The 12,701-nt window shown below is 35.8% G+C and overlaps 2 protein-coding genes across 4 annotated transcripts; both read left to right on the top strand.

The window, feature by feature from the left end:
* Window positions 1-2,579: 2,579 nt before the first annotated feature.
* msgn1 (mesogenin 1) lies at window positions 2,580-3,004 on the top strand. Its single transcript, XM_028440216.1, has one exon. The coding sequence runs from the start codon at window positions 2,580-2,582 to the stop codon at window positions 2,988-2,990; it is 411 nt and encodes a 136-aa protein (XP_028296017.1). The 3' UTR covers window positions 2,991-3,004.
* Window positions 3,005-5,279: 2,275 nt separating this feature from the next.
* On the top strand, window positions 5,280-11,565 carry LOC114457875 (neural Wiskott-Aldrich syndrome protein). Of its 3 annotated transcripts, none has more exons than XM_028439998.1 (6): window positions 5,280-5,438; window positions 6,172-6,260; window positions 6,351-6,503; window positions 6,581-6,709; window positions 7,569-7,694; window positions 11,272-11,565. In XM_028439998.1, the coding sequence occupies exons 2-6, from the start codon at window positions 6,172-6,174 to the stop codon at window positions 11,282-11,284; spliced, it is 510 nt and encodes a 169-aa protein (XP_028295799.1). In that variant the 5' UTR covers window positions 5,280-5,438; the 3' UTR covers window positions 11,285-11,565. The 3 variants fall into 3 exon arrangements, with proteins under 3 accessions (XP_028295799.1, XP_028295798.1, XP_028295800.1); XM_028439997.1 differs by lacking the exon at window positions 11,272-11,565 and adding an exon at window positions 8,087-8,657; XM_028439999.1 differs by lacking the exons at window positions 6,172-6,260; window positions 6,351-6,503; window positions 11,272-11,565 and adding an exon at window positions 8,087-8,654.
* Window positions 11,566-12,701: the final 1,136 nt, after the last annotated feature.

The following is a 12,701-nucleotide window of genomic DNA, read 5'->3' as shown; positions in this document are numbered from 1 at the left end:
TTTATATATATATATATACACCGTATTTTTCGGACTATGAGGCGCACCGGTTTGTTGTTATTATTATTATTAAGACGCATTAAGCGAAATAAAATAGTCAAATAAGTCAAACTTTATTCAACTGATTAACAATAACTCTCAACATTGTTCAGGTTTAACACATGAAATACAGAACAATACACTCACTTTTTCAGTTCAGTATGTTGAAGCACAGTAGTTAATTTCATACATAAGGCGCACCTGATTATAAGGCACACTGTTGATTTTTGAGAAAATTAAAGGATTTTAAGTGCGCCTTATAGTCCAAAAAATATGGTGTGTATATATATATATGACTTAAGAAACAACTAATCTGTAAATGTGTACACCTTCATGAGAACATTATATATGAAATATATTTTGTTGGTATATTTTACACTCAAAACATTGGCTTTAACATGCCATGTGCCAACAACTTAAAATAAAAAACAACATACAATCTGCCTGTGGCTTTGAAACCAACTTTGACTTTAGTGCAACTTAACTGAGGTATACGCCTAGAACAACAAATAAATGTAGAAAGTGAATGCTTTATTTTTGGATTTTATTGAAAAAACACAAGCAGGTCAACATGTCCAGGTTTCAGCACTTCTTTGTGCCGTTACAATGTCTCCTGTAGTGGAAAACACTTTCCTGGTTAAAAAAAAAATCAATATGATGTATTTTGAATCGATTTTTTTTTTTTCAACACCCATAGTTATCAAGATTGAAAGATGCCCTTCATGTTTGGAGGGGATCAGGATCAATAAACTGATTCTGGATCAGTTTGGGGAAAAAAAATGCATATCTTTTCAGGGTGTAAGAAAAAATCAATTCAGCGATAAATCGCAACGTTTACCGCGCGATTATCGTATCTGTTCAAAAAAATGTCCCAATTGAATTTTTTTTAATCATGTTTTTTTAGGGGAAAAAACACACTTCACGACGCTAACATATGCATAGCACGTAAACACCGTCACTAGGTGTCAGTGAACAACATCACACCTTATTAAACTACCTTACTCAATGCATTTTAGCTTAGAAGTTGATTGCACTTTATTTTTATAAAACCTACTGTACACTTTGATAGATGTACTGTATGTACTTGTAAAGGTGACATTTGTAATTATTGATATTGTGATATATCGTGATGTAGAATGTATTGGGATATATCATATCGTGAATCGTATCGTCGGATTCATGGCAGTGCACACTTCCATCCCTAATATCTCATTATTGGTGAAATTTCAAAACTTCATATCTCAGGTCGTAATTGACTGATGTTTATGAAATTTGACTCAGTTATGTCAGGTTGGTTCTTCCATTACGCCAAGGATCGCTTCCAGATTGCACATTTCATCAGGACTATTTTTCTTATGGGTGTGCCCATACATTTGGACTTACTGTATTATTAATAACGAGGATAGAACTTCCTTACATGGCTTTCAAGTGTGAATGATGATCTGGTCCAGAATGAGAGATTTTGAACTTTGTGGATGTTTGCGTTCTCCAAGTGCTCTTATTTAAACCCATTCCAATTATATGAATTGATTATTAAGGTAATGGCCTATAAATCAGATCATATTTTGGATGACAGCTACCAGATGTTTGTGAAAACTCGTAATCCTGCAGTGAGCTGCAACCATGATGGGTAGAATGCAACGCTTTAAAAGACACTTGTAATCCGGTTTGTAAAGTGTGGGATCCTGCTGTGGATTAGCAGAAATGAGCACAGGTTTGCAGCAGCATTAGGATCAGTATAGTATCACCTCGCAGAGACTGAGCTGCTGGTTTTACAGCTCACCAGTGTGGCTACCCTTGATCACCAGTGAGGCCTCACACCTTTTCAGACATGAAAGGTCTGGCAGGAGCTTGGTGACAGCTGCATCCTTTACTCAAATAGCAACACTGCCCTGTAGCACATGCAGCACCTTTGATTTATCCACAATAAGAGGTGATGCATGGAGGACAACAGTTTGAAAGTGTTAAATAAATAAATAATAAAAAAATATATATATATCTATTATAGTTTGGCATGGACTGAGTGGAAAAGCCGATGGAGCCAAGCTGCTGTGGTAATAATTATTTTTATATCGTGGAAATATTGATCCCATGCATCTCCAAATAAAACAAAAATAGTTGCTTTAATTGGTTATAATTTCCTGTTGGTGTTGATGGTGTTTGATTCCTATCTGAGGACATACAGGCCTGTAACTATATAACAGCATCCCTGCAGCTTCATTAAACAGCTCGCATCACACTGACAATTGTCGTGGGGCAGACTTTAAAGAGCCATTTCCCACAAAAGGAATCTAATTATTTTTCTTTCAATCACGTTAAAAGTCTATTTAGCCTTATTCACACCCCAGTGATAACTAACGACGTCCTTCTGGAAAGGCGCATTTTGGCACTTTGGGCCTTTCTTTGAACTTCTCTCGCCTGTGCTGTGAACCCACAGGAGCTGCAGTGTCTATAAAAACACCACCACCAAAATCCCCTTTGACACAAACTGCGTGTGATTCAGATGTCATCCCCTCTGCACGGTGGCCTGGATCCCTGACATGGACTTGGAGGGCCTTACAGACCAAATGCTGGCTGAGTGGAAGCACCACGACGGCGCGTTTGGAGACAAACACACCGAGTCCTCCGTGGATTCCGTGTGCTCCTCTCCGGAGATGTGCTTTACCGGAGAGCATCATCGGGAGATCACTGGTTTCTACCTGGCTGCTTCGAGTCGAGCGAGTCCAGCGGGACACAGGCAAAGCAAGCCCAAGATGTCCACCAAGAGACGCATGAAGGCCAGTGAGAGGGAGAAGATGAGGATGAGGAGCCTGGCTGAGGCCCTGCACCAGCTCCGAGACTACCTGCCTGCAGACTACAGCAAAGAGGGCCAGCCTCTGACCAAGATACAAACACTCAAATACACCATCGAGTACATCAACAAGCTGTCGGACATCCTGAGTCGTGCGTAAAGGGCGCGCAGTGGACTGCTTTTACGCACCAACTACTGCACCACATCTGGACTAAATGAAGGTCGCATCCAGGACTTTACCACTGCGCTTTTCCTGGTTTTTGTCTGCAAACTGGGATCTGATGTAAATATTCTTTACATGTGTTGTGCATTGGGCTGATTGTGGATGAATTGTGTGTTCAGTCTTACATAGAAGTGTTTTAAACAATTGATTTTACAATTTGTAGAGATCACTCATTGTTGTTGTTTTGTTTGTTTAGTTGGTGGTTTGCCCTTGATTTCAAACACATTTAGTTGTATTGAAGTTAATATAAATTAATATTGAGTTTGTCTATGTTGTAGCCTAAAATGTAGCAGATTGTTGTTGTTTTTTATCACTTTGTTTTTATTATTATTGTGTTAATAGTGTTGTGTATTATTAGAACGCAGTATACAGAGAGGAGAGATTAATTGCATATACATAAAGCAATATTGAACAAAGGATAAATATGTGACAGGTCAAAATAAAGCAAGAGAAAATGAAGATACAACACAAGCTTGCTGTTTTTTGAGCCTGATGGTGGTTGTCACTCATATTAATATTTGGTTGATTAAAGATGCCCGTGCACGTGATTGTGGAGGGTTGTGCATGTGTTTCACATACTTCTGTACACTGTAAACCCAAATAAGTTCCCAGAAAACCAAAAAAGATTAAGGCAATCGATTGCCTTTAAGTTGATTAAATTAAAAGTCATAATTTTCAAGAACTTAAAAGGTTGAATGACTGGCTACTGTAATAGATAAATTAACACGCTACATGAATTAAGTTTATTCTTAAATAATCCCTGTTTGAAAGAATAGAACTTTATCATTCTTAGCATGTAATTACATACAGTGATTCTACTAAGTTGTATTTAAGTTGCCTTTTTGTGAAATATATTTGTTTATAAGTAAGCATATATATGCTTACTTATAAAACAAATATACTTCCATTTACTTACAAATTATTAGTTAAAGGTACTCAAAAATAAAAAAACATGTTCACTAACTTGACATAATTAAGTTAGTGCAACTTTGTCTATCACTTTAAGTATAAACTATTTAATTAGTGATATAACTTAAGGTATTTAACTTAATGGATATTTTAGTGCATTTCTGCATTTGAATCTTTTATCTGTTCACTTTATTTGGAGTTGCATGTTGTCATGGAGATGAGTGGACTGACAGCATTGATATACAAATTGAATGTTTAGTCAAAATGAATAATGTTCAAGCTTTTTAGAGGGCTGTGATTGTCTTAGGTGTTTCCTAGTATATTTGACCTTGTCTGATCTTTATATTACATAAATTATAAACCTCAATCTATATTTTTTTATTTATAAAATTGAAAGAAAAATTATGATGAAAATCACACAATGGGTTAGGCCTCTATATATATATTTGAATTTTTTTTATTAACTGTTCCACTTTGGCACGTATTGCACCCAAGGTCCAGGAGCCAAATCCGGCTCTTTAGAACACATCTTAGTTCAGGGGCCACATAAGACCCAGTTTGATATCAAGTGAGCTGGACCAAAAAATAAATAAATCACTTACAATGTCCTGAATATTAAACAATAAGTTAAATTTTGAAAAATCATTGAATTTGTAAGTAATATTCTCAAAATTTACAATGTAATTTGTCAGAATGTTTTGGGTTTTGGAAAAAATGCGATTCAATATTGTCATTTGGTGGAGTTTTATTGAATTTGGGAATTTGGAGAGAGTGAGTAAATCATTGAGTAAATTATCAAATAAGTCAATTGTAGACATCTCAGCTCCTTCAAATACATAAAACATAGAACTCCACAATATATGGCTCACAGTTTTCCCATGGAAGTCATTTTTTTAAAATCTTTTTAATCTGAATTTCAAAAAGAGGTTCAGCACACTTGGATCAATGTTTTTATTTTTATTTATTAGATTTTATGCAGAGAGCTGGCAGAGACCTTTGGGGGAAAAACAATTAAAAATATATTTCAACAACTAGACATAAATAACTTCGTATTTTTAAATATTGTTATAAATATTGAAATGTATTTACATGTCTCTTTAATGTAGAACCTGCTATCAAAAATGTCAAATATATATCCACAGGTAAAGCATCCATGAAGGCAGACTCGAGTAAAGCAACTAGTTTATGGACCAAAGATTCGTATTAGGTCAGTAATTTCCACCAATCAGAATGTCGGATTCGTCAACGTAAGTAAATGAGGGTGCCGTTCAGCCAATGCAAACCCAGGGTTTGTTTTGGTAGGCGGGGCTAGCAGTAGGTCGTCCTTCCTAAAGACTTGTGACGGATTTCTGATTAAGCCGCCATGTCAAACCTGGCGAAGCTGTAGATATACTGAATTTTTTTTGTAAATTAATTTTTTCAAGGTTATAAGAAGTATATCAATGGCTTTATAAATCTACTGCGACGGCTTTTAAAGTAAGTCGGACCTGATTTTAAAGGAAAAGAGCACAGGGTCGCCCCTTTTTTTGCCTGACTGATAAGCGTCTATTCACTATCTACACATAATTATAACATTTTATTCTTGTATTATAAACGAGACGTTCAAATTGTTTGTATTTCACAATATTTAGATGTTTTACGTGAGCCAGATTTGGTCCAGGATTTAGTCTATAAACGCAGCACTGAGAGATAAAAGGAGCTAATATTAATCAGGCAGCGACGTTCAGTGGGTCCGTCTAAGTGCTGGAGCACAGGATGTACTGGTGTATTTTATTACTTTTATTAGCCCAGTGCCTCTAACTGGTTGTTTTAAAGCTAAAAAACATTCCTAGTTATTACATTTCTGGATGCACCCGTTGTAGTTTGTCTTAATATAACACATAAATTATTAGAGTTCGATGGAGAAAATAAAAATAGACATTTGTTATATTTATTAATATATATATATATATATATATATATATATATATATATATATAATTATTATAATTATTGTTGTTATTTTATTGTTATTATTTGATCTGTTCATGAAGGTGCAAACAGTACAACACAATCATATATGTATATATATATATATATATATATATATGATTGTGTTGTACTGTTTGCACCTTCATGAACAGATTTAAATGTCAATCCATTTAAAATGTGAAAATGTCAGAATAATTCATTTACTCTTTAAACAATAATAGCTGCTTTGTGATTGCAGATGGACTCAGACACAAAAGAAAAATCCACAGAAATTCCAAAATCTTCCAAAGTTGAATCAGAGAACCCTGTGATAGAAACCAAATCCAGGTCGGTCATCTATGGTCACATGATGTATGTGAAGCTCTCTTGATGAGGTGAGGAGGGGGAGGAAGATGAGTTTGTCGTCCTGTCCTATAGCAGGGGTCGTGGGGTCAGAGGTGGAGGTAGAGGATGGGGCGCGCTTCGAGGAGGTGGTCATGGTGGTCGTGGAGTGATTAAAAGCTTTGGTCCACCTGGACATGTGAGGGGTCGAGGGACGAATGGAGCCATGAATGGATTTTTACCAATAAGGTCCTTATTTATGGAAGTATGAACAACTGTTTCTGAAAAGTTATCAGAAAGTTTAGATAAGTCTCATTTATTCACAGAGGAACAGGAAGGATGCAGCCATACCCAGACTTTGGAGGTCACAGAGGGCGAGGAGGTCCATGGGGGATGGGCCCTCCTCCTCCTCCTCCTCCCTTACACTTCAGAGGCCCCTTTCCTCCTCCGCCCAGGTAACACACTCATTCATCTGGACACGCCCACTCTCTTGTAGTCATGACAACACCCAGTTCAGGCAGTAAATTATTTCATTATTAAATGAAATGTGATATACCAAACATCAGGGTAGTGTGAGGGAAATATTAACCATGTTTACCTGAGCTAAGGAGGTAATATTTATTCATTTGTTTATCTCATAAACTACGACACAGATTTTGACAAAATTTTAACCAAAGATAGACCTTACATATAGTAAGATTTCATAACATTTTGGAGAGGATCCGGATACTGATTCTGGATCATTTTAAAAAATAAATAAAATCCCTATCTTTTGTCACTAGCGAAATTATAAAAAATGTATATCTTGGTTCATAATTAAGGTTGGTGAAACTAATCCCCAAACCCACTTTTTTCAGATGAATACTGTACATGTGTATTTGTATATTAGGTAGTGCTGTTGATTGATTCTAGTCCAACTTAATTTTGTGTATTTAGTTGTAAAATGTCAGAGTGACTGCCCACTTAGGGTTGAATGACAGCTTCTCCAGTAAAAACTGAGAGGCGGGTTTCCTGCTCTCACAGCCCTCAGTGAGCATTGATTGACAGCTCCGTGTGAAGCTGGCCTCTGCTGCTGTGTTGTTTGTGACTCTGTGCTTCTATAAAAAAGCAGATTCTGCTCTAATCAAAGGGTTCATCAAGCTATGTGTGTATTTTCAGACATATTGTGTGTATATTCCTGTCTGTCTCTGCATGTGCGCGGACGTGCGTGCGTGTGCTGTTTTTTTCCATCACAGGTGCAAAATCTGCTCTAGTGATTGATAACAACTGCACTACATCTGCTGTGATTAATGTATTTTCTTTCTGTCCATTCAGACATAGGCCACCTACACCCCCTCCTCTCAGGCACCCTGGTTTTATGAGGCGCCCCCCTCACCCCCTGGGCCTTGGCATGCCTCCCTCTGGACCTCCACGACTCTTCCACCCCTTCGGCCCCAGAGGGTAAGTATTTCATTGTTGTTGTCTTTAATGTAAAACATCAACATCTTCATCTTTAAGCACTAAAATGTACAAAATATTGCCAGTGATTGCACGTTTAGTAAGAAAATGCCTGTGAATCGGCACTTTTTTTGACAAATTTGTAAATATGTGTCTATTTACTTTGAACATGTCTGTGTTCACATGTTCTTTCTATCCTTTTATTCCACTCTTTCCTCAATATTTCAAATATAGTTTCCTCTATAACTACATTTCATGGGTCCGTCAAGTAGAAATAATAAAGCAGGAGTTACTTTAAAAGGTTCTCTTTTGGTACCACAAATGTTCTGGAACAGATTGTGCCCCCTGGTGGCCAAAACCAAGAATCCCATATGTGATCTTATCCTTTTACACAGCTACCACAATGGACCGGTTTCTCCTCCGTCTCACCCTCTCCTCCCTGGCAGAGGCCAGAGGTGGCCAGGCCGACGCTTTTAACACAACTCTCCCTAAACAACCATTAACAAGGACAGCACACGCTAAACAAATATCAGACCTCAAAAGCACGTCGTAGAACCAGAACGCTCGTGAACTGTGTGTGATGCAAAGAGTCTGCAGAACACTTGAGTTCATTTGAAACATCTGTGACCAACTGTTTGGGTTTATAGTCTCTACTCCATTGACAACAAAGGACTCATAAAATGACCTACAACCTAATAATGTAAAGATCAATTAATGAAATGCATTATTTAATACCCTACATGTGCAGCTAGAATCAATTCCTGTTTGTCATTAGTTATCTATTGTGCATTTATATATATAAAAAATAATTAGTAAGATTTAGTAATGAAGCATACAGTATATTATCTATCTAAATGTATTTTCTTATCAAAAGTCAATTCTATTTGTATTTGCCTAGGTGAAGGATAAGAAAGTCCATATCTGCTGTGTTTAGTTATTGAAGTGTTACTTTTATATTTACTGTGATTTGGGGGAGGAAAAAAACAACATTTGTGAACCTGTAAATGTGTTTCACCAAGAATATTTGAGATAAAAAATAATAAACGATAAAATAAACTCAGCTTCTTCCTCTTTTTTTTGGGGGGGGTGGAAAAGCTGTCAATAATGTTTGTGACATATTCAGCAACATTTGACAAGAAAAATGTCACTAGTAGCGTGATCATATTAAACGTGTTCAATGTTTTAAGGGAAAAGACGGAATGTAACCGTACATTTTCTATCAGATATTTATGAAGGATTTTATTTTGAAAGGGCAGAATTGGAGTGTCATTTTATATTTGTGCTTAATCAATGGCTAAAAGTAGCAGTAACTTAAAAAAAAAAAAAAAAAAGAGATTTGCATTGTAACCTTTGCATTACATTTGCTGAACATTAAACATCACGAGTTTAACGTGCTTCTGCTTTGCTAATTGTGAAGAAATGGGAAATTTTCAAAATTAAAGTTCAATGTGAGCAGGCATTGATGTTTTCTTTAAAGGGGCAGTATTATAAAATCACTTTATAATGGTTTTGCTATAGTGACCAAAGTTGATAAAGTTCTGTTTCCTCCCTCCCTTGTTATTCCACATTTTGTAAAAAGTCAGCTCCAAACGGGCGAGTTGAATTTATCCCCCAATAATACATCATAAGGTGGAAACTCCTCCTCCTGACAATCCTGGCTCCTCCTACCCCATAAGAATGTGAGCTCCTCCCTCTCAAACTACCTCACAGGTAAAACTAACACTGCAGTTTAATATAGGGGAACACAAATTGTCATAGCGGTATGTGAATAGAAATAAAAAAAACATTGATTAATGTACCCATGTTTGTACTTTACACGATGTATTATAAATCATACATAAAGTATGTAAGGCGCCAACAATATCCTAGCAACAAGTGACATATCAGTCAAATTTCATTAATTTAGTGACCAATTTTTATTTAATTTGTGGAAATTGTGTTAAATAATGGCTATGGATACGTTAAACATATCCATAGACTGTCACTCTATGTATGCAGCGCCTATCAGTGGCCAGTTTAGGTCACGTGATAGATGCACCACGTGACTTAAAGTTTAGCTCATATTTATTTTTAGCTACCCCCCTTTTATTGTAGCCCTAACCCTAAAATGTTTATTTTTGTCGTATATGTACTTTTAAAGGTGGAATTTGCCATCTTAAATATGTTAAAGTGATCTGTCAAAAGTGGGATTTGAACCCACGTCAGCAGAAGGAAGAACCCATTCAGCCATCCTAACATGGTGACAACACAGGCCTGGGGGCTATGGCTACGTTTAACGTATCTCTAGACAGGAAATTGACTTTTTTGAACAATTTCAAATTTAAAATGACTGCAGTCATGGGGGAAAAAAAGCATGCAAAAATTGTCTCTCTCTAAATATTGTGGAATATACATTGAACTTGTATATTTAGATATAATCTGAGATATCCTAGCTGATTTATTTACAACTGAATTATTTGGTAATCTGGACAATAAATTTTAACTTTCACCTGGAAGCCAAATATGATGGTCTAAAGCAGTGTTTCACAACCTTTTCTGTCTCATGTGCCCCCCGAGGCCTCTCTTCAGATTAGAAAAACCCCTTTGTCACTCCAATTTGTTTTATTTACATGTTGTTAACATGTTGGCCTCTGAAATCTCCTACAACTTGAAAATGTCAACCTGTACGTTTAACGCTCACTAAATATGAATTTGTGCGTGACAATTATTGTATATCAGAGAATATATTTACCTCAATTTTTTGTATTGTGCATAACATATTAATAACAATTTAGTAGGATATTAAGGCCACAATATTGTTTATTTCATTAATGTTGTTTATTGTCAACAGGTGGAAAAGATGTTGGATGATCATGTACAGTGTCTGAAATAGGCTTAAAAGTTACTCAGCATGTTGGTAATAGATTCATCAATGTTTCCAAGTACCCCCTACTATGTGTTCAAGTACCCCTAGGGGTACACCTACCCCTGGTTGGGAACCACTGGTCTAAAGAGCCAGATTTGTGCTGTAGGGCTACGTTGTGTATGACATTACATTATTATGTTATTTAAGTTGTTGGGGAAATAAACCTCAAATACTATGTTGTTGGGGTTCTTAGAACAAATGGAGTTGTGTGAAAAATAGCTTAACACTGGACCCCTAAATTAGAGAATTGTTTATTTGTCCTTTAATGACTAAAAAAATATGTTTTTTAATAACAAAAAGCATAGAAACTATGATTAACTACTAAATTGGGTTTTCTTTTTTTTATATATTCTATTTATTTAGAAATGTTGACAGAAATGAGAGTATAATGATTATGTACTGTTCATGACATTTCCATTAATTCTTTTATATATATATATATATATATATATATATATATATATATATATATATATACATAACCACCCACCCATCCCCGTATTTTGTGGGTTTACATTTGACATGTGAGAATGGGATATTTTTCGTTTGAGGGGTTCATGTCAGTGGTTCAGACAGGGATTGGACTGTTAGCTTTGTCTGAAGCTACATGCTGCTTCCTCTTTAGCACCTTCTGTAGATGTTTGTATCAGACTGACTGGTTGTTGTCTCCTAAAGGAGGAGACAGTAGAGAACCCGGGCCTCCCCCACATACCCCATCCCCCCTCCCTCCTCCACCTTCTTCACCTGAAGCGTGACAGACGAGGGTCCACCCTTCACTCATAAAGGTGAGCGTCCCCCCCCCCCCTGTGTCCTTAACCCCTGAAACAAGGACAATGTCTTCCAGGAACCAGTGAGTTGGAGCCATGGAGCAGCAACATACAGAAGATAATTAACCAGTAGCTGCATCTGTAAACACACACCAGTCTCCATAATTTCACCTTTTCAAAAAAAAAAAAAAAAAAAAAAAAAGCCATACAATTGATAAACAAAGCAGAATATTATGACCAGACACACAGAGGTGTAAAGAGTTCTGATATATCATACTCAAGTAGAAGTACTGTTACTTCATACATAAAATACTCAAGTACAAGTAAATAATTGCTCAATAAAATAGTCCTCCCCCACGTTTATTCTTAGTAATAAATTCCCTTGCATACAGTAAACATCTCATGTATAAATTTAAGAAGGAAGAGACCAAAGGTTTGTCCAAATTTACAATTCTTTTTTAACAGCAATGAATTAAATTCTAAATGATTAGGTTCTAAGTATAACTACATTTATGAACTCTAAAACTGAGAAAATAACCAGCATTCAGTGCTGTTTTGGCACCGTGCATTATGTTTAATCTGATTGGTCGGCTATGATATAATGCATAATCATTTCCTCAGTAATGGTTGGGTGTAGAAATGTTACAAATGACTTTACTTCTTTAAACGTACTTAAGTACAAGTAAAATTACAGACTCATGAATACACTCCAAAAAGTCCCCATAAAAGCAACTCAATTACAGTAACTTGAGTACTTTTCACCTCTGCATACATACACATCCATTATTTGTTCAAATCTAAACTTATGAAATTTAAAGTTAAAATAACCGAACAAAGCTAAAATAAATGCTCTTCCAGAAGGTGTTCAAAAATACTTCTCTCAACAGACCAGCAAATACAATACAATTCAACTTTATTCATACATATTTGTATAGCGCAAATTACAACAAAGTCATTTCAATGCACTGATCAAAATATAAAATTCATAATAGGAAAGAAAAAACCCAACAATTCTAAGGGATTCATGTGTATTTATTTTGCAAAGGGAAGATTAGAAGTAAAACAAAGATGTGTGTCTGTTCTTGAGGTTAAATTATGTGTACTTAGTTAAATGTTTTTTTTTTTTATTTCATTTTGTATTATCTAAGAAAGGTAAGTTGAATGTGATTTATGTTGAGCATTTAAACATTTTTGCTTCTTTCTGCCCGTTTCTGTCTTATGTTATATATTATTTAATTGTGTTTTATGATTGAAGATTTTTGTTAGACTTGGAGTCACAAAACTACTCTATTTATTATTTCTGAATAAAACTGACATTAGCCATTATATCAGCTAACC

Source organism: Gouania willdenowi, chromosome 24 (genome assembly GCF_900634775.1).
Source record: "Gouania willdenowi chromosome 24, fGouWil2.1, whole genome shotgun sequence".
Classification (NCBI taxonomy): domain Eukaryota; kingdom Metazoa; phylum Chordata; class Actinopteri; order Blenniiformes; family Gobiesocidae; genus Gouania; species Gouania willdenowi.
The sequence above is the reverse complement of the archived record's forward strand: the minus strand, read 5'-3'. Positions and strand labels throughout refer to the sequence as shown.

Bases quoted from the DNA above. Each gene is read 5' to 3' on its own strand.
- msgn1 (XM_028440216.1), top strand. From the start codon at position 2,580: ATGGACTTGGAGGGCCTTACAGACCAAATGCTGGCTGAGTGGAAGCAC.
- LOC114457875 (XM_028439997.1), top strand. From the start codon at position 6,172: ATGGACTCAGACACAAAAGAAAAATCCACAGAAATTCCAAAATCTTCC. The intron at 6,261-6,350 runs GTCGGTCATCTA...CCTGTCCTATAG, and splicing joins GTGATAGAAACCAAATCCAG to CAGGGGTCGTGGGGTCAGAG. The intron at 6,710-7,568 runs GTAACACACTCA...CTGTCCATTCAG, and splicing joins CCCTTTCCTCCTCCGCCCAG to ACATAGGCCACCTACACCCC.